At 38.2% G+C, this 22325-nt stretch overlaps 2 protein-coding genes and 1 long non-coding RNA gene across 17 annotated transcripts; 1 reads left to right on the top strand and 2 right to left on the bottom strand.

Moving 5' to 3' along the window:
• Nucleotides 1-2067: 2067 nt before the first annotated feature.
• On the top strand, nt 2068-17048 carry LOC103953642 (disease resistance protein Roq1-like). 7 transcript variants are annotated; one of them, XM_048579702.1, is made up of 6 exons: nt 2068-2903; nt 6548-6603; nt 13424-14531; nt 15032-15313; nt 15402-15456; nt 15526-17048. In XM_048579702.1, exons 1-6 carry the CDS (start codon nt 2364-2366, stop codon nt 16806-16808), a joined length of 3324 nt encoding a protein of 1107 aa, XP_048435659.1. In that variant the 5' UTR covers nt 2068-2363; the 3' UTR covers nt 16809-17048. The 7 variants fall into 7 exon arrangements, 6 of the variants coding, with proteins under 6 accessions (XP_048435659.1, XP_048435657.1, XP_048435658.1 ...); XR_007256596.1 differs by having other exon boundaries at nt 2070-2903; nt 15402-16903; nt 16934-17048; XM_048579700.1 differs by having other exon boundaries at nt 2070-2903; nt 15402-17048.
• LOC125475204 lies at nt 2998-9418 on the bottom strand. Its single transcript, XR_007256621.1, has 2 exons — nt 9154-9418; nt 2998-5869 (listed from the first exon to the last, which is right to left on the bottom strand). It is a non-coding gene; the product is annotated as an uncharacterized LOC125475204 (long non-coding RNA).
• Nucleotides 17049-17302: 254 nt separating the features above from the next.
• LOC108868174 lies at nt 17303-22176 on the bottom strand. 9 transcript variants are annotated; one of them, XR_007256601.1, is made up of 5 exons: nt 21695-22164; nt 21468-21565; nt 20913-21025; nt 20637-20824; nt 17303-18054 (listed from the first exon to the last, which is right to left on the bottom strand). XR_007256601.1 is itself a non-coding variant. In XM_048579724.1 (3 exons), exons 1-3 carry the CDS (start codon nt 21786-21788, stop codon nt 17938-17940), a joined length of 399 nt encoding a protein of 132 aa, XP_048435681.1. In that variant the 5' UTR covers nt 21789-22149; the 3' UTR covers nt 17303-17937. The 9 variants fall into 9 exon arrangements, 2 of the variants coding, with proteins under 2 accessions (XP_048435681.1, XP_048435682.1); XR_007256600.1 differs by having other exon boundaries at nt 21468-21595; nt 21695-22163; XR_007256603.1 differs by lacking the exon at nt 20913-21025 and having other exon boundaries at nt 20637-20703; nt 21468-21595; nt 21695-22176.
• Between the last annotated feature and the right edge of the window lie 149 nt (nt 22177-22325).

Raw genomic sequence — 22325 nt, 5'->3', positions numbered from 1 at the left:
TTGACAAAAAAAAAAGTCAACGTAGGTTCAATAACGGAACTGAACCATTCATACCAATTCTGATTCTAGTTTTCATGTTGATAGAACTGTTTAGAACCGAACTGAACCATGAATAGAAATAATTAATTAAATTTAATAGTTGCATACAATTATCACTAAATGAGTGGTGAAAAGTGAAAACTAAACTGGTTTCAACTAGTGCGGCTGCATGGGAGCATTTCTCAATTAGGTTTTTCACTTGCATGTTCACCTATTGAGATAAGGCACATAATTGATAAAAAAGAAAAAAATAAAAAATAAATAAATAAAAAAGGAGTCATTTTCTATCGTAGGTCTCCAAATTTGAAATTCAGATTTCAATTTCATATTTTTCTTGGATAGAATTATCTTAAGGTGATTTGCATCCTGTTTTTTTTTTTTTTTTCCCTTTTTCCTGGGCATTTTTGAAATTGCTTGATAAGTTCCTTTTAGGCTTAAATTATTGTATTCGTACTAAACATTCTTACTGCATAGTGGATGTATTTGTATTATGAATTTATATGTTCTTTTTTTTTTTTGGCTTGGTGTCAAGGACATTTGCATTTTGATTTAGTATTTGAAAATGATATGTTTGTTTGTAACTTTTGTATAACCATTTTAAAAGTCGTATTTAAATGCAAGCATGCAAAAACCACAAAAAGAAAACAAGTCAACTTTGAATACCATTTTGACTTGATATTCAAATATTCGGAACCGTAAACCGACATGAACTGAACAGTGTAAACCAAATCGTACGGTTTTGGTAATAAATTTAAGCGGAACCATACCAAACCAAACCAAACCTTTGATATTTTCCAGTTCAAGTTCCTATTTGAGACTGGAACCACACCGTACCCACGCCTAAGCAATAATGTGGTTTGATTAATATTATTATATACTCCTTAGTGCTTAGTCCACATCAATTAATTTGTCAAAATGTTGTTTTTCCTTAGCAATTATTTTATCCCTCATTTAATCACTATAAAAAATAGTAGTCTTTTATTTTTAGCAAACGATATTATCTACACTAAAAGGGTCGGGGTGGACTAAGCCTCACAATGGGTTAGCAATAATATGATTCAAATTCTCTTTTGGCAAGAATCGAATCTAAGATCTCTCACTTACAAGTGAAGAGGAATACCACTAAATCGTAGTACTAAATGACATAATATTCTTCTTTACTTGTAGGTGATTAAGTGCGTAATTTTATGACCGACTTTCAGATGTAGTGAATTTGATACTAATTGACTGTAACCAACTGATTGAGCGATTTGCTCAAATTTCCTCACCATAGTGTAGTTGTATTAAAAAACCCAATAATTTACATTGCTTCAGTCCACAAAATTGTGAAGAATTCTTTTTTCTATTTTTTTTTAAAGAATTTATTATTATTAAGAGGAGGGGGAAAGGTACAAAATTATTCAAAATTATTACAATAATTTAAGAGATGAGGGATTAGAACCCGAATCCATGGATTAAACCATCACTGTCTTCAAACAGTGCGTGAATGACACAACACATATAGAGTGCTTGTTATCGAAATCATGTATATTATAAATTACTCTATAAATATTATTTCTCAAAAAAAAAATCAATGTAAGCTATGAAAGCGTATGATGCATGGAAAATAATTTCGCGGGTTGTTGCAAGTTTTGGTGATTGAACGTTGCGTCCTGGCACCTTGTCACTGGTGTCGGTGATTGTTTGTTGCAAATTGGAGCATGAAACCGCTATATAATTTCTCAATACAAATTGAATGATATGATGTCCATCCATGTTACATCAACCCATCGTGGCATCCTGAACTAATAGCGCACCAACTTCACCCATATGCTACAGTAGTCCTTGTTGAGATCAGATTACATTGGATGCTCTGCTGATCAAAAGATGTAATCGAGCAACAAAGTTTGTACATAAAACGCGTGAGGTCCCCCGGGGGGGGTGGCGCCGGGGCCCATTGGCTTACTGTGTGTTTGCCACTATTATGCATTGTGATTTGTGAGTAGTCAGCTACTAAAAGGTATTCTTTCTTCATGTGTGAACGCGTTGAAGCTTTCTACGCGGAACTGATGATGATGTTCCCTTCTTTCTTCATGTGTGAACGCGTTGAAGCTTTCTACGCGGAAGGTAAAGGTGCTTCAGTTGGGGTTCTTCTTTTTCCTCTCTTCGATGATTTTCTAGGAAAGGCTGAGCACCATAAAATTTTCAATAACTTAATAAATCTCATTCATCTCAAATATTCCGTTCTCTTTCTTTGACATATTATCAAGCGCTCGCCTCTTTCTCTTCTTTTTTACTCACAAGTTACAAGTCTATTGTTAGTTCCTTGAGAGAGACACAAACAGATGGATGGTATTGAAGCTAATATCACCCCTCGTCGAGAAAAAAGACACAAACAGATGGATGAGATTGAAGCTAATATCTCTCCTCGTCGAGAAAAGAGACACAAACAGATGGATGGTATTGAAGCTAATATCCCCCCTGTTCAGGAAAAGTATGATGTGTTTGTCAGTTTCAGAGGTGAGGACACCCGCCGTGGTATTACCAGCCATCTTCATGCTGCCTTACTTCAGAAGAAAATTGAAACCTACATAGATTACAGACTTCAGAAAGGAGAAGAAATCGGACCTGCCCTTCTAGAGGCAATCGAGAAATCCACGCATTCGGTGATCATTTTCTCACAAAACTATGCTTCTTCCACATGGTGTTTGGATGAGCTTGTGCATATACTCGAATGCAAGGAAAGACATGGCCAGAAGGTTATACCCGTATTCTATGACATCAATCCATCTGATGTACGAAAACAACACGGGAGTTATGCGGATGCATTTGCTCAACTTGAAAAACGTTTCAAGGACAGTATTGATAAGGTGCACAAGTGGAGGGTTGCTTTGAAGGCTGCAGCCGATCTGTCTGGGTTTGATTATTCAAACAATCACGGGTAAGTAACTCATTATTTAACTTGTATAAAATTATAAATTTTATTTAAACTTGTGAGAATTTGATTAGATTTGGTAAAGCATTACTCTATTTTAAACTTGGGGAGGGGTGGGGCACTGTAGCTTTGCTGCAATGCAATTGAGGGGAGATTTTGGTTTTAACAAGACTTCATGCCCGTCCGTTGCTACAGGTCGAAAAATTTGTCATGTAATTAAATCAAATCATAAAGAAGAGTGGAATTTTTCTTGTAATTTAGAAAACAACATCACATCAAAGTAACATGTAATGTAAAGAATGGAACAAAATAGAACATTTTAATAGACGGTGCAATCACAAAATATAATGTCTTTGCATTAGAAATAGAATGCAGTTCAAATAGCTTTTCAAACTTATTACAACAACTCTATTTACACATATTTACAGCAACTCTATCTGCACATATATGTACAATCATATTTACTATTATTTTTACACAAATACTAATCAGCTTTTTCAAACTTCCTTGGTCAACACACAGTTTGTTTTGCCCTCATATGCATGCTTCTATGTTACAAATTAAAAAATAGAAGTTGTTAATGTAAATCTAGGACATTTTAGTGAAGATGACGGAATAAAAGTGTAATTATTGAAAAGAGACTCTTAATTGCTAAAAACAATTGAATACTCAAGTACATTTAATATTTAATAGGGAAGTGTTATTGACACTCTAAAAATCTCGTTCTACATTCTTCAAAAGTGTATTTTTCTTTCTAAATATAGAAAGTTTGGAGTGTAAAATGAGATTTTTGGAGTGCTAATAGCAATTCCCTATTTAATATAGGTTAAAAACAAATATATGTTGATGTACGAATTTAAGTGTACCGGGAGAAGAAAAATAAAATTTCTTTTGCTCATGAATAATTAAAACTGACACATGTTAAAGCGTACATATGAAAGAAAGTGGACTTTTCAAATTGTTCATATCACATTTTCTATTAAGCTAACCACAATAGACTTTTCTATCACAATTATCTGCATCCAAGTATGAATAAAGGTTAACTAATGTGATTATTTTCATCCTATTGTAAATGGTAATATAACTTTCATTTTGCTGAATTGTAAACTGGGAGAAAAATATGCATAAATGTTGAAAAAGATTTATAAGATCTTAAAAATGTAGAAAATGAGTAGCAATTACCCTTCCAACTCAACTGGTAAACGAGAAGGAGGAAAAAGTAAACCAATGACTGAGTTTTCATTTTTTGTGTCATTGCTCTTATCATATTTGAAGCAAGCAACCAAATAGCATATAATAATTCCAATTTCGATCCACCCATCACAATCCCTGACCTGAAACTAATTACAACTCTGCAGTATGTACTTCCTAAAGAATATGAACATATAATTGTCACGCCTCGATCCCGACATACGTCTAGGATCGACACGTGACATAGAGACGTAGCGAACATCTTAACATACGTACAAGATACCAAATGAAATACTAGAACTAATACCACGAAATAAACACGATAGTGAACTCTCCCCCACAAAATATATACAAATCTGTACATTCAAAATACACAACCCTCATTAGGGCCAAGACATGACCATAGGCGGTCAAAATATAAGTTCCAAAAGAAATAATACAAAGAAAGATAAAAGGGCAACCTAATCACTCTAAATCTTTGATCTTTGCACTGCTACCCCTATCGGCTTCTTGTAAATCTCCTCAGGCTTGTCACATGTATAATTAGTGCCTAGACTTTGCGTTAACGCACCATAGCAAGTCAGAAAAGCTATCTTTTGTATGTCATCATCTTGGATCCTCAAGTGATGATAACCAATCCGCAAATCGAGCTTACTAAAATATTGAGCACCTTGAAGTTGGTCAAACAAGTCATCAATCCTCGATTGCGGGTACTTATTTCGCACTCACTCTATATCCATATTAAGCTCACGATAATTGATGCGCAAACACATGATCTGTCTTTTTTCTTCACAAAGAGAATGGCAGCACCCTAAGGTGAAACATTAGGTCGAATTAAACCTTTATCCATTAACTTCTGTAACTGCGCTTTGAGCTCTCTGAGTTTCAAAGGCGCCGTACGATATGGAGCCTTAGAAATAGGTGTTGTCTCTAGCATAAAGTCAATAGTGAACTCAATCTCCCTTACTGGATGCAAGCCATGTAACTCTGCAAGAAATACGTTAGGGAATTCTCCAACTACTGGAATGGCATTAATTTCACTATTTCCTTGCTCAACGGGTATGACATGAGCCAAGAAATAGGTGTTGTCTCTAGCATAAAGTCAATAGTGAACTCAATCTCCCTTACTGGATGCAAGCCATGTAACTCTGCAAGAAATACGTTAGGGAATTCTCTAACTACTGGAATGGCATTAATTTCACTATTTCCTTGCTCAACGGGTATGACATGAGCCAAATAATCCTGACATCCGTATCTCATGAGTCGTCTAGCCTTGGCAACTGATTCCATTACTGGTGGTGGAACAGGTTTATGAACTTTAGCAAACTAAAACGGAGGCCTGTCAAGTGGTCGAACAATTATCACTTTCTAAAAACAATTGAAATTCGCGCGATATATCGATAGGTAATCCATGCCTATAATGACATCTAGATCTCGCATCAGAATAATCATCAAATCTGCTGACATCTCACCCTGATCCACCTAAGCCTCACAAGATCAAACTACTTGGTCAACAATATGAGGCCTCGAAAAATGAGAGGAAATGGAGTATGTCACATCCATCGTCTCAATAGGTTTACCCAAAGACTTAACAAAAGTACTTGATGTAAAAGAATTCTCAGCTCCAAGATCAAACAATGGCCTAGCAGGGAGCGAATCAAGATGAATAGTACTTGTGACTATGTTAAGCTCAGCCTCGGCCTCCAAAGTGGATAATGCACAAACCTTGCCAACTCCATTGCTCCAGGCCCTAACTCGCTGAAAACTTCTTCCAAGCTGTCTTGTCGCTTTATTGTCTGGTCATTTGCTGTACAATCCTCTATTGAACTAAGTCAGAAGGTGTAACATCCCACATCGCCCAGGGGAGTGATCCTTAAAGGTATATTCCTATCCCTACCTAGCACGAGGCCTTTTGGGAGCTCACTAGCTTCAGGTTCCATGGGAACTCCGAAGTTAAGCGAGTAGCGCACGAGAGCATTCCCAAGATGGGTGACCCATCGGGAAGTTCTCGTGTAAGTTCCCAAAAACAAAATCGTGAGGGTGTGGTCGGGGCCCAAAGCGGACAATATCGTGCTACGGTGGTGGAGCAGACCCGGGAAGTGGTCAGCCCCGGGCCGGGATGTGACAATTTGGTATCAGAGCTTAACCCTGACCGCGTGTGTGCCGACGAGGACGTTAGGCCCCTAAGGGGGGTGGATTGTGACATCCCACATCGCCCAGGGGAGTGATCCTTAAATGTATATTCTCATCCCTACCTAGCACGAGGCCTTTTGGGAGCTCACTGGCTTCGGGTTCCATGGGAACTCCGAAGTTAAGCGAGTGGCGCACGGGAGTTATGCGGATGCATTTGCTCAACTTGAAAAACGTTTCAAGGACAGTATTGATAAGGTGCACAAGTGGAGGGATGCTTTGAAGGCTGCAGCCGATCTGTCTGGGTTTGATTATTCAAACAATCACGGGTAAGTAACTCATTATTTAACTTGTATAAAATTATAAATTTTATTTAAACTTGTGAGAATTTGATTAGATTTGGTAAAGCATTACTCTATTTTAAACTTGGGGAGGGGTGGGGTACTGTAGCTTTGCTGCAATGCAATTGATGGGAGATTTTGGTTTTAACAAGACTTCATGCCCGTCCGTTGCTACAGGACGAAAAATTTGTCATGTAATTAAATCAAATCATAAAGAAGAGTGGAATTTGTAATTTAGAGAACAACTTCACATCAAAGTAACATGTAATGTAAAGAATGGAACAAAATAAAACATTTTATTAGACGGTGCAATCACAAAATATAATGTCTTTGCATAAGAAACAGATGTAAAATGCAGTTCAATTAGCTTTTCAAACTTATTACAACAACTCTATTTACACTTATTTACAGCAACTCTATCTGCATATATATGTACAATCATATTTACTATTATTTACAAAATAGAACATTTTAAAAAATAGAAGTTGTTAACGTAAATCTAAGACATTTTAGTGAAGATGACGGAATAAAAGTGTAATTATTGAAGAGAGACTCTTAATTGCTAAAAACAATTGAATACTCAAGTGCATTTAATATTTAATAGGGAAATGTTATTAACATTTTAAAAATCTTATTATTTAAGTGTACCGGAAGGAGAAAAATAAAATTTCTTTTGCTCATGAATAATTAAAACTGACATATGTTAAAGCGTACATATGAAAAGAAAGTGGACTTTTCAAATTGTTCATATCACATTTTCTATTAAGCTAACCACAATAGACTTTTCTATCACAATTATCTGCATCCAAGTATGAATAAAGGTTAACTAATGTGATTATTTTCATCCTATTGTAAAATGGTAATATAACTTTCATTTTGCTGAATTGTAAACTGGGAGAAGAATATGCATAAATGTTGAAAAAGATTTATAAGATCTTAAAAATGTAGAAAAGGTGTAGCAATTACCCTTCCAACTCAACTGGTAAACGAGAAGGAGGAAAAAGTAAACCAATGACTGGGTTTTCATTTTTTGTGTCACTGCTCTTATCATATTTGAAGCAAGCAACCAAATAGCATATAATAATTCCAATTTCGATCCACCCATCACAATCCCTGACCTGAAACTAATTACAACTCTGCAGTATGTACTTCCTAAAGAATATGAACATATAATTGTCACGCCTCGATCCCGACATACGTCTAGGATCGACACGTGACATAGAGACGTAGCGAACATCTTAACATACGTACAAGATACCAAATGAAATACTAGAACTAATACCACAAAATAAACACGATAGTGAACTCTCCCCCACAAAATATATACAAATCTGTACATTCAAAATACACAACCCTCATTAGGGCCAAGACATGACCATAGGCGGTCAAAATATAAGTTCCAAAAGAAATAATACAAAGAAAGATAAAGGGGCAACCTAATCACTCTAAATCTTTGATTTTTGCACTGCTACCCCCATCGGCTCCTTGTAAATCTCCTCAGGCTTGTCACATGTATAATCAGTGCCTAGACTTTGCGTTAACGCACCATAGCGAGTCAGAAAAGCTATCTTTTCTATGTCATCATCTTGGATCCTCAATTGATGATAACCAATCCGCAAATCGAGCTTACTAAAATATTGAGCACCTTGAAGTTGGTCAAACAAGTCATCAATCCTCGATTGCGGGTACTTATTTCGCACTCACTCTATATCCATATTAAGCTCACGATAATTGATGCGCAAACACATGATCTGTCTTTTTTCTTCACAAAGAGAATGGCAGCACCCTAAGGTGAAACATTAGGTCGAATTAAACCTTTATCCATTAACTTCTGTAACTGCGCTTTGAGCTCTCTGAGTTTCAAAGGCGCTATACGATATGGAGCCTTAGAAATAGGTGTTGTCTCTGGCATAAGGTCAATAGTGAACTCAATCTCCCTTATTGGAGGCAAGCCATGTAACTCTGCAAGAAATACGTTAGGGAATTCTCTAACTACTGGAACGGCATTAATTTCACTATTTCCTTGCTCAACGGGTATGACATTAGCCAAATAACCCTGACATCCGTATCTCATGAGTCGTCTAGCCTTGGCAACTGATACCATTACTAGTGGTGGAACAGGTTTATGAACTTTAGCAAACTAAAACGGAGGCCTGTCAAGTGGTCGAACGGTTATCACTTTCTAAAAACAATTGAAATTCGCGCGATATATCGATAGGTAATCCATGCCTATAATGACATCTAGATCTCGCATCAGAATAATCATCAAATCTGCTAACATCTCACCCTGATCCACCTAAGCCTCACAAGATCAAACTACTTGGTCAACAATATGCGGCCTCGAAAAATGAGAGGAAATGGAGTATGTCACATCCATCGTCTCAATAGGTTTACCCAAAGACTTAACAAAAGTACTTGATGTAAAAGAATTCTCAGCTCCAAGATCAAACAATGGCCTAGCAGGGAGCGAATCAAGATGATAGTACTTGTGACTATGTTAAGCTCAGCCTCGGCCTCCAAAGTGGATAATGCACAAACCTTGCCAACTCGCTGAGAACCCATTTGAGACGTCCCAACTCCATTGCTCTAGGCCCTAACTCGCTGTGAACTTCTTCCAAGCTGTCTGTCGCTTTATTGTCTGGTCATTTGCTGTACAATCCTTTACTGAACCAAGTCAGAAGGTGTAACATCCCACATCGCCCAGGGGAGTGATCCTTAAATGTATATTCCTATCCCTACCTAGCACGAGGCCTTTTGGGAGCTCACTGGCTTCGGGTTCCATGGGAACTCCGAAGTTAAGCGAGTAGCGTACGAGAGCATTCCCAAGATGGGTGACCCATCGGGAAGTTCTCGTGTGAGTTCCCAAAAACAAAATCGTGAGGGCGTGGTCGGGGCCCAAAGCGGACAATATCGTGCTACGGTGGTGGAACAGGCCCGGGAAGTGGTCCGCCCCGGGCCAGGATGTGACAATTTGGTATCAGAGCCTAACCCTGACCGCATGTGTGCCGACGAGGACGTCGAGCCCCTAAGGGGGGTGGATTGTGACATCCCACATCGCCCAGGGGAGTGATCCTTAAATGTATATTCTCATCCCTACCTAGCACAAGGCCTTTTGAGAGCTCACTGGCTTCGGGTTCCATGGGAACTCCGAAGTTAAGCGAGTAGCGCACGAGAGCATTCTCAGGATGGGTGCCCATCAGGAAGTTCTCGTGTGAGTTCCCAAAAACAAAACCGTGAGGGCGTGGTCGGGGCCCAAAGCGGACAATATCGTGCTACGGTGATGGAGCGGGCTCGAGAAGTGGTCCGTCCCGGGCATGGATGTGACAGAAGGTGCTCTAGAAGGCCTACTCTACGCCGAATATGCTACTGAGCCCCCAGCACTAGTAGCAGGTCTACCAGCTCTGTTAGCAGTAGTCTGTGGGCAATCTTAAAATAGTGACCAGTCTTGCCGCACTGGTACAAGTCTTAGAACCATCTCTACATGTGTCATAGTGTCGACGTCCTCAGTGAGTACAAATCCATGGAAGTGTCTTCTGTGGCTGGTATCGAGATCCTCTAAAATAAATTTTTGAATGCCTTTCAGAAAAAGTTTGGGGTCCTGCGCTATGAGTACCTCCTCGAAAACGACTCTGAAGACTCACCTCAACAGAATGTTGAGAGCCTTCTCTAACTTAGCTTGGAAATCTCCATGAAAAGTACCCTGATTTTCTCTATGTGACAATCCATGAGAACCACCAAACGAGAATCTCTGGCATTTTTTGGATATACCCGAAAACGCATCAGATGACTGGCCCTCTGACCAGGCCCTCTTCCTTTGTTTTCCACTCGCTCGTGCCTCCATTCCTCATTAAGCTCTGTTGTGCATGCACGATCAATCGACTGAGCGAATAAAGGCAATCCCTAACAGATAACAGATTCCTTATACTAGGCTTGAATGCCATAATAAGTTTCTTCGTTTTCTTTTCCTCATAGAGGTGTTGAGAGAAACAGTAAAGTTAACTAAAACGGGCCACATGATCAGCAACTGTGGTGGTGCCCTGCTCAATAGTGGCGAAATCTACCTCCAGCTCATCCTAAAATGACTCTGAAAAATATTGCCCAAAGATGCAGTCTGAAATCACTCCTAAGTTAAGGGTCCTCCGACTACCAATAAAGAACGAGTGATATGATGCCACTCGTAAGCCTACCTGTTAACATATACACTGCAAGGTCTACCTACTCCTCAGGTGAGCATCACAAAACGGTGAAAACTCTGGCGATCCAATTGGTCCAAGACTCAGTCGTTCATATATCAGTACTACCATTGAATGAAAGCAGTTTATAAGTACGAAACTCTCCATATAGAGACTTCTCCCTACTAGAAGTCGCACGTACGTGAGCCTGCATCAACTGTGTCAAATCATCAATGGCCTAAAAAGCACCATCGGGTCCATCATAATCGTGGCTAGCCTTTTTAATCAATAGCAGAAGTGTCGAGGACATCATCCCCAAGCGGCCGAATAACACCATGTGGGGTCGTCATAATATATCTAGTGCATGGAAGAATTCAACATAAGCATATACACGAAATTAGAGAAACGAATCCACACGACCTAATTAAGGTATAGTACCCAACCTACCCAAGGCTTCCTCACTCTAAGGTTAAGGTATGGGAACCTAAACCTAAGCTTTGATACCACCAAAAGTTGTCACACCCCGATCCCGACGTACGTCCAGGATTGACACATGACACAGGTACGTAGGGGACGTCTTAACTACTTACAAGATACTAAATGAAATACTAGAACTAATACCTCAAAATAAACATGATAGTGGGCTCTCCCCCTCAAAATATATACAAATTTGTACTCTCAAAATACACAACCCTCACTAGGGCCAAGACATGCCCATAGACACTTAAAATATAAATCACAAAAGAAATAATACAAGGAGGGATAAAGGAGCAACCTAATCGCTCCAAGTCTCTGATCTTTGCACTTCTACCCCACCGGTTCCTCATAATCTACTCAAGCCTGTCACATGTACAATCAGTGCTAAAGTCCACGTTAGCGCACCCTAGCATGAATATCAAGACGTCACGTACTATCGTCGCCTAGGTCGAGGTCCAATTTGGCCGAGAAGTGGCCTGAAATCACCCAAGACCATCGGAATCCTAAGATGAGTGTTCTTCGAACCCCGAAACTCCAACCAATGCTTAGGCCTTGTTTTTAGGTTCAAGGACGGTCTATTGGTGGCGCTGGTCGAAAGAACAAGCTTCAGAAACGGCCAATCGCCATCGAATATTCACGGACCCGTTAGTGGAGTTTTTCGTGAAACCAAGGCAAAAATCTCGTCGAGCTTGTGGTGGAAGGTCGAGAAAAGCCAAACAAAATTGACAGAAATCACGCCGAAAATTGCAGAGGGTTCGAGTCAGAAGTCGGGTCACGAAGGGGGAATGGGTCATGCTAGGTTCCCTCCTCTCTTCTCTGATTGGTCACCTCACTGTCACTCGCTCTCTCTCCAATTAGCCATTCCCCTAAATTAATGGGAGCTTCTAGTTATATATTAAACATTTTTATTTTATTTTCTTAATCGAACTTCAAGTGTCCGTAACATCTTCGTTATCACTCCAATTTGCGAACGGTTTTCGCCCACGCGCTCATGGAATTGAGTTTGATTCTAAAACACAAATTGTGACCTCGAAAGGTCTACAAATTTTGAAAGATTAATTACAAAAAGTCCTACCTTGTAACTATACAATTCAAATTCTAAAATTGACAGAATTAGAATAAAATAAAAATAATGTAAATACGAAATATGGAATTAAATAATAAAATGCATAATTAATAATGAAATTCTAGGAACGGAATTTCACATATACAATAAAGCAGCATGTTTGGTGAAATTGAGGGTTGTTTAATTGAACACCCAAAACGTTCAATCTTATACAAATGAATAGTGTTGCGACCTATAACCCATTCAAACATTCAATAAAGCAGCTCCCTCTCTTTCTCTCTATGTAACCCTTCCACTTACTGAATCACAAGTCTCGTACGAACAGGTCATACTTGCCCATGTTCACGGCTCCATCTCTCCTTCTCTCTCTGTAACACTTTCCTCAATCTCACCGACTGCAACCCGCACCTCTACCTATTCTAAAATGATAATTGCCTAGCCACCTTTTACCTCAGACCGTTGGATCTAAAATCCGGATGGGCATTACGGTCATTTGACATCTAATCAGGCCTTCCTCCTTAGCCACCCATAACAAAGCCCACTTTAGGCCCAAACACACCAATCATACCCCCGCGTATAGGAATTTTTTTCTCAAAGGATAGAAATTCTTTAAATAAATCAAAATCCCCAATTGAAATTGCCCTATAGCTTAGCTACAAGGCCACCCCTCCCAACTTTAGGCTAGGGTAATTACGAAATTGCCATTGCTTTGTGGGTTTGGGGAGGGGTGGCCTTGTTCCTTGGCCAAGCATATAATTAGTTGTAGTTCATTTAAACGTATCTGATTTCTCTTTAGGGTTAATGATTTCATTAGTGGGACAAGTTCATTTTCTTCAAAAAGATAGTGGGTTGAATGCTATAATACGCAAGCTTACTTAGTTGTATTGTTGTTTACCTAAAAACAAATGTTTTTCTATTTTAATATTGCTTTAATTTTATTTTGAGGAGAAAATACACAAGATTTCTTTTCTTGCACAAATATACGGTGTTAAAACTTTTAGTATATTTCTTTTTTTACGTGACAACTTTTGCGACTAGCCTTTAAGGCTAACTATTGTTTTTTTCTACATAATCATACATGTATATATGCCAGGACGGAGGCAGATCTAATTAAGAATGTTGTCGATCAAATTTGGACAAACTTGAATTGTGAATCATCATGTGATTTAGATGGCTTGGTTGGAATTGAAAGCCGCATTCAACAAATTGAATTGCGACTGGGCATTGACTCAAAGGACGCTTGCATCACTATAGGTATTTGGGGCATGGGTGGTATTGGCAAGACCACCCTTGCTGAAACTGTATTTCACAAACTCTCTTCTAAATTCAAAGCTTCTTGTTTTCTTAAAAATGTCAGGGAGAAATCAGAACAACCAGATGGACTAGATTGCTTGCAAAAGAAACTTCTAAGTGACATTTTCAAGGGAGAAAGTCTATCCATAGAATCAACTATTGTTCGAAGGAGGCTTAGCCGCACAGAGGTCCTCATTGTTATTGATGATGTGAGTAGTCCAATGCAAATGCAACGTTTAGCTGGTGATCTTCAACGGTATGGCACTGGAAGTAGAATCATTATCACAAGTAGAGATAAGGACACACTTAGACAAATTGTTGAAGAGGAGAATATCTACGAAGTTGAGGTATTAAAATCGGATGACGCTTTTCAGCTCTTCTGTTTGCATGCTTTCAAGAATAACACTACTCGTAGAACAGATTATGAGGAGTTATCAAAAAAGATCGTGGATTATGCCAGAGGCGTTCCCTTAGATCTTATAGTTCTGGGGTCCTTATTTTTCAATTGCCAGAGTAAAGAAGAATGGGAAGATGAATTCAACAAATTAAAACGATTTCCTAGACAAGATATCCAGAAAGTGTTGAGAATAAGTTACAATAGATTGGAAGAAAATGAGAAGCAGATATTTTTGGATATAGCATGTTTTCATAAAGGGAAGGAAGTGAGTGAGGTAGAACGAATGTTACATGTTCGTGGATTCTTTGCAACATCGGGAATTAGAAATCTCCATGATAGATCTCTCATATCAATTTATTCAGACAAATGGGTAAGGAAAGTCATAGAGATGCATGATTCACTACAAGAAATGGGAAGGACAATTGTTCAAGAACAATGTATTGAAGATCCTGGTAAACGGAGTAGGTTGTTCACGAATGAGGAAATCTATCGTGTACTGAATAGTAACATGGTAAGAGCCAAATGCATTCAATGCTTTCTTTTCTTTTCTGTTTTTTTAAAGAAAAAATAAATAGCAAATCTGAGAAGATAACACAACAAAATAAAACTCATTTATAAAAAGAAGTCAGATTCTTAAAATATTAATTTTATTGAATTTTATTGCAAAAATGCTATTCTTAATATTTATTTATACCATTATTTGGATCATCTCTCTAATAGAGATGAGACCTCCATGCAATGACGGATCCTATCTTTATTAGAAAGATAGTACAAGTGATGGTACAACTAAGTGATAAGAAAACTCTACTATTTTTTTATTGTGATAGGAAGTCTATGTAGTCTTTGTTATTTTATTAAAATTAGCTTTGATATTTTACTAGAAACTTGTACATCATTACCATCGTAAATACTCTAGATTATTCTATAACTTTGTTGAATTCTTTTTCTAAATAAGCATTACATTTTAACATGTTGAAAATATATACATTTAAACTTTGTTCTTATTGTCAGGAAAGTCCAATTGTTGAAGCCATATTCCTTAAATGGCATAAGAGTGAAGAGCGACGACCATGGAACTTCAAATTGATGTCAAACCTAAGAATGCTATTTGTGCATAATTCTCAAATAATTGACTTCAAACCCACCACTTCTGTAGACCTTCCCGATGCTCTTCGCTACCTTGACTGGTTAGGATATCCACTAGAATCTTTGCCGTCAAAATTTTCGCCGGAAAATCTAGTTGAGCTTCATATGCCATGGAGCCGAGTTAAGAAGCTCTGGAAAGAAGACCAGGTATATTATATGCCTATTCTAACTCTTGTATAAAATTTAGTGTAGAAATCATATTAATTCTTGATATTTCTCTCTACTCTTGTTACAGAGACTTGTCAACTTACAAGTGCTCGATCTGCATGGCTCTATAGATCTAACTGAAGTTCCAAATCTCTCTGGGAGTCTAAAAATTGTGGACATAAATCTCTCTGGCTGTGGAAGTTTGGTTGAAATTCCAGAGATGCCAGGAAATATTAAATACTTGGATTTATCTTACACTGGTATAAAGGAGTTGACCCAGCCAGTTTGGTCTCACGAAAAAATTTCTTACTTGAATATAAGTCATTGCGGAGACCTTGAGAAACTTCCAAGCAACATGTGTAAGCTGAAAGTCTCTGGTTCTTTTAATCTAGATGGGTGCACATCTCTTGCCGAGTTTTCTGAGCTTCCGAGGGATATAACTAAATTATCATTGATTGATTGCAACAAACTTGTGAGTCTACCAACCAACATTTGTAAGTTGAAATATCTCAAGGAACTCAATCTCTCCGGCTGCTCTAAACTTGAAAACTTTCCAAAGATCTTGGAGCCAGTGGAACATTTGGAGTCTTTAAATTTAAGTGGAACAACGGTTCAAGAGCTACACTCATCAATCGAGTTTCTCCATGCTCTCAAAATACTTGATCTACATGGTTGCAAAAGGCTTTCAAGCATTCCAAAGAGCATTTGTAAGTTGAAATATCTCGAGAAACTCGATCTCTCTTGGTGCCCCAAACTTGAAAACTTCCCAGAGATCTTGGAGCCAATGGAACATTTGGAGTCTTTAAATTTAAGTGGAACAACGGTTCAAGAGCTACACTCATCAATCGAGTTTCTCCATGCTCTCAAAATACTTGATCTACATCGTTGCGAAGGGCTTTCAAGTATTCCAAAGAGCATTTGTAAGTTGAAATATCTCGAGGAACTCGATCTCTCTTGGTGCCCCAAACTTGAAAACTTCCCAAAGATCTTGGAGCCAATGGAACATTTGAAGTCTTTAAATTTAAGTGGAACAATGGTTCAAGAGCTACACTCATCAATCGAATTTCTCCATGCTCTCAAAATACTTGATCTACATCGTTGCGAAGGGCTTTCAAGTATTCCAAAGAGCATTTGTAAGTTGAAATATCTCGAGGAACTCGATCTCTCTTGGTGCCCCAAACTTGAAAACTTCCCAGAGATCTTGGAGCCAATGGAACATTTGAAGTCTTTAAATTTAAGTGGAACAATGGTTCAAGAGCTACACTCATCAATCGAATTTCTCCATGCTCTCAAAATACTTGATCTACATCGTTGCGAAGGGCTTTCAAGTATTCCAAAGAGCATTTGTAAGTTGAAATATCTCGAGGAACTCGATCTCTCTTGGTGCCCCAAACTTGAAAACTTCCCAAAGATCTTGGAGCCAATGGAACATTTGAAGTCTTTAAATTTATGGGGAACAGCGGTCACTGCTCCAGCGCGAAACGCGTTTTTATAACCACTGACAGATGTAAACAAGATCATAAAGTTAAGGGGTAGGGCAACTTATAGCTCCCAAAAGTCATGTTCATGGTCATACTATATAGGCTCATAACTGTAACCATGGACAGTGGTCATGCCTGCACTATCAGCTCGAAATGTCATATGCAATAACGACATGTTCTCTTTCAAGATAATGTGGCATGATGGATGGGTACTCATTCTATCAATCAAGATTGCACATTCACACATGACTCAATTTAATTGTATTTATGGATGTTTGTATGTCAATTGGCCAGCAAAAAATTACACCCAATTACAAATAAAATTTTATATCTACAAAGTACCCATGGCATACGTAAGTTTTTACATCTAAATACGAACACATTATGCAAAGGACGAACATCCAGCGGCAAAGCATCTCGCAGAAAAATATGCTTGATCTAGCCTGTTATGTTGAGGAATTCAAGCTAAACTCCAACAACTAAAACATTGTCAATCATCCACCACCCAGAAGAGGAAAAATAAACAACTTTAACTCCGGGATAGGGATAGTACAAGTTTTGCAAAGATACATCAGTTCAGTTAACAGCTAACATGAAGAGAAACAAACTGAAGAAAAGAGCTTCAATAAGCACATATATGGCACCTGTGCCTGTAAAACACAAGCCAAAAGATGAATAAAAAGAAAATAGGACTACCTCTTGGTCGTCCCTATTTCAGAAATAGGTCGCGGGTTTGTGCACCAGTGATCTTCCCATCTGTATGCGTCAACTTTCACAAAAATATTGGTGTACTTCTGAACATCAGTTTGCGTCAAACTAAGCCATGATATATGAGACTGACTAGAAGCAGAGTTCCCAGCACTGGATGAAACTCTAGTAGCACCTGCTGGTTTGCTTTTGCAAATGACTGGGCCTGCTGAGGCTGGCTACCAACCTGGGTACTTGGGCAAGCTGAAGACTGGGTCCCAACAAATACTGGCACAATGGCTGATGAGATAAGTACGTTGCCAGGAGGAAAATTCTGCTTTGGTTAAGATGGGGTTGCAGAAAACACATCATCTCCAAACGATGAGTCGGGTGTTGCTGCAAGATTTATCTTGGGTGCAAGTATTCTAGCTTCAGCCGGGCCATATCATGCTGCCTTCACCATTTCTGGCGTAAGTTCTCTCTTACTTGTGCCACAGTGACAATTCTAAGGGCATTGTAAAACTCTGCCTGACCAAGGAAACTAGTCTGCCCCGGGTCTGCACGTGCCCAAATCTGCCAATAAATATAAGCAACCAATATTAAACTAAAACATATCCTCGTCCAAAACAAAAACTAGAACATATCCAAACTTCTGTTACAAAAAGATAATGAGAAAGTGCACTCATATAATCAATCTTTAACATATTATGCCCCCGGTTATCATTTGATTTGGAAATTCCTTCAGCAAAACAAATATAAAGCTCCAAGAACCTATTTGTCAATGTGGTCATGACCCAAGAACATTTCCCTTGTATGCTACAATCCTAACTATTCCGTAGTCATCTTATGCTGCAGGTTTTCACTACTACACAATTGTAATGTAATAAACAATTCTTGGGTCATATAAGTTTATAACACATTTCTAAAGTCTGCTTACCAACTGAGGTCGAAAGAATACACCAAAAAGTAAATTAATGACCTGATAACACAACTATCTCAAATTCACTAACTGTTGTATTAAGTCCTTCATCTTCTTATTTTCTACCATTTGAACATCAATTCCGCATTATACTACGATCGGGAGGGGGCTAATTCAAACCCCTCGGGTAAAATAAGAACAGCCCTGACGCAAAATAAAAATCTCAGCTTAGATCAGCGAATTACAACATCCCAAGCTCACATTAACCACTTCAACTACAATTAGACTAAAAATTCAAAATCAATCTGATTTGGAACACATTTCCACCAGCATAAATCCCGATCAACCACTATAATTACACAAATATAATCATACACACTACAATATACATCCACTTATACATATAAATATATATAATATATATACACACAAGCATATACATGTAGAGAGAAACTGCGCAAGACCTGTTTGGGGAGACCGGAGCCCTGGAAGAAAGCGACTGCTTCATTGCCACTAATCTGGCCATTGCGTTCCAAACTGGCTCGTCGAAAATACACATTGAAGAGATCCACTTTTGTCGATTGGTTCTACGCCGACGCAATCGCCACCGTCGGATTGCGATTCGCGGAAAATTAGACCAAGGAATCAATCGAGACCTCCACGCGCTCAGGCTGCCGTACACGTGAGTAACGCCTGGAAGAATCAGAAAACCACGAACTCGAAGGACAAAGGTTTCGATGCCTTAGAAAACGACGACGTACAACAGGGATTTGGTAGCCCTAAACGCTAAACTTTCAATATGTTAAATGTCTTATGCTTCTAAAACCAAAACCAGTATGCAATCTGACATGCGTATGAGGAAATTAGCATCATTGAGTGCTTGTTCCTAGGACACAACTGGGGGTGTTTATTCCTACCAATAATGTGACCGTATGACAGATTTTAGGCTAGGCTTATTCCAGTTCCTCCTACAGATGTCAGATTGCATGCTGAGTTCAATCTGAGAAACATAAGATGCCTTCAAGTCACCAACCAACTGTTTGAAAGTTTTAGATTGCCGTTACGAAGTAAAGAGAACAGTCCATATGAAAAAACCTTTGAGTAGTTTCCTTGCTTGCACATGCCAACAAGCCTTTGAGTAGCCCCTATGAAAAAACGCCAACATAGATGGGAGGAAGAAGAAAAGGCATGCGCAAGCAAGTGAACAATGAGCATACATGGCTGATAAGCCCACGACCGCTCCTGAGGGTAGCCGGAGTAGGCGGGGCAGTCTAGGACCCCACTTCGGAGGGGATCCCTAATTATACATACATACATATATATATATGGGGATAATGTTAGGGATATCAAAATTTTAAAGGAGTTTTAATGAAACACTCCCGGTATTGTTCACTTTAATGAAAAATGACAATTTTACTCTAAAAAGTCACTCCCGGCACTATTCACTTACAACACCTTTTTATCCTTTTAATTAAAACTCAAAGTTTTAAAGCCCTTTTCATTAGTTGTCCAAAATTTTAAACCAAATTTGAAAATCAAATGATGTGTCACCAATATGAAAGACGCACGTTAATCAACACTTAAGTGATAATCCAATTATCAACAACCACATATTTGGTTTGCAAATTGGTTTAATATTTTGGTTTCCCTAGCATTACCTTATATATAAACTAATATTACAAACTTTGTCCATTCAAATAAGAAGTTTACCGACTTTGAGCCATTGATTATTTGCTTATAGAATTTTGTTAACCATACCAGTTACCATTGCCTCTGCAAAAAGAAGTTTTTCAAAATTAACGTTCATCAAATCTTTTCTTCGATCAACTATGTCACAAGAACTATTGAATGAGTTAGCTATTTTATGAATTACAAAAAGAATTGGTTGATTAGATTGTGTAAACTTAATTAGTACATTTGCGTCATAAAAAGCAAAACGTGTAATATTTAAGTAATGTTTGTATATCTTTCTTCAATTTATCATTGGTCTTACTCTAAAAACTAATTGTATAAACTACCATGTGAAGTTGCATTCCATAACATATATTTAGAGTTGCTGGTGACCCAACAAACCCAACAATGCTCGGGTATTCCATAACTTTTATACACGTTAATTTAGTTTCATATCTAATGTTTAAGAATCATTTTGATACCCATAAACACAATGTATGAGTTATCAAAGCTTCTTCAAATCACAAAGAAAGAACTATGCACAAGTGGGAGAGTACAAGTGCACCTTAAATGCTTCCTTGATAGCCATATCGACTAAAAATTCCTCGGTCAAGATTTTAAGCTCATCCACCCTGCACCACAAACAAATGTAGACAACCATTAACAAACCTACTCCACTTTTGTTCATGGCCAGCGATTCTTCAAAAATGATGCCCACGCATCCTATTCCAAACCGCAGTGCCAAGGCAACTCCTGTATCATGAGTTTGTCTCATCAACTTAGCGTTGTAACAAAGCATCCTTTTTAAATGTGTACAATTATATGCTGAAGAAGTACTTACGAAATCATGGGAAAGGCACTTTTCAACAACCATGCTGGAAATAAAATGTTATCTAATTGGCAGCAACCCAGGATTGGTTAATTGCCACCACCCAGTTCCAGCTGCTGCAAATACTGCAATAGCTTTTAGCAAATCAGGCTTTGGCCGGTAACTGGCCTCAAATTCTTGCGAGCTCGTTTCATCAACCGAACATAAAGGATCACATGATCAAGAACTTAGAGTTCAACTCCTAATAATATGTTAAAAGGTGATTCAAAACTTTCAAGTTTCGACAATTCAGTTTTCAAACAGCATCTAATAGGCAATCCATGAGAAACCCATGTCTTAACCTATTAGGCAATTCCATTCCCATGAACTAATTACTAAAATTATGTGCAGGTGCAACTGATACATTTCAAATACTCAAATCAACGACTTGATCAAACGGGCTTTCAAAGTGCTAATTTTCACAAGTTTATCCGAGTATATTAAACTTTTCAGGAATTACACAATTCAAATTTAGACAAAGTTTGCCAAAATTAACCAAAAAAATATGGCAAAAATAGCAAAACTAACAACTGGGCACGGTTAAAAACGAGAGCTCCTGCTCCTCTTCCTTATCGCCACCAATATTGTTGGCACCGCCGCTGCCATTCTCCGACAACATCTATCTGCTGCTAGCGTGAAACTTTAAGCTTTAATCACTAGCGGAGTGCAGAAAAATCAATTCAAAAAGAAAATCCTAGAAATCACTTATGTTGTTATGGAATAAGAAAAGAGAGAAGATGATTCTAGTGCCTTACGAAATTTTCGATTGCGCTTCAGGATCTCCGATTGTGGTCCATAATTTCCGATGATTCTCCCAAAATCTCTGATTGGATGGATTAGGGCTCTCATTTTTCAGTCGAATATGAAAGATGAGAAGGTGGAGGGAGAGAAGAATGAAAGGCGCGCCCGTTCTTTTTCGTCTGAAAAATAAAGCGCCTAATTGAAAACTTAAAACAACATTTAGGCGCTATATTATTATCAGCGACACCATTTGCGACGCATTTAAAAATCCTTGGATCCCTTACATCAGGACCCCTGGATAATTCTGGATACACCAATGGATGGTGCCATGGTGGTGTTCAAAGAAAATGAAAATTGGGTAAAGTACGAAAAACTACTTAGTGTCACGATATTTTCATACCTTATTTTTTTAAATTGATAATGTTATATCTTATCTTACGAATTTGTGCCAATATGTCAGTTTTTCTGTTAATTTTTTTGTTAAATGCTGACATAGCTAAAAACGGGACCCATTTTTATTAAAACAATAATTAAATATTAAAAAATTAAAAAAAAAACAATAAACAATAAACCAAAAAAAAAAACAATCAACCCGTGTGCCCCCTCCCCAAAAACCCAGATCCCCTTCTCTGAGTTCTCCCCCAC

This window comes from the organism of the source record quoted next, unplaced genomic scaffold (assembly GCF_019419815.1).
Source record: "Pyrus x bretschneideri cultivar Hongxiangsu unplaced genomic scaffold, Pyrus_bretschneideri_v1 Contig14, whole genome shotgun sequence".
Taxonomy (NCBI): Eukaryota; Viridiplantae; Streptophyta; class Magnoliopsida; order Rosales; family Rosaceae; genus Pyrus; species Pyrus x bretschneideri.
Note: the sequence above shows the minus strand (reverse complement) of the source record. Positions and strands in the feature narration are given on the sequence as shown.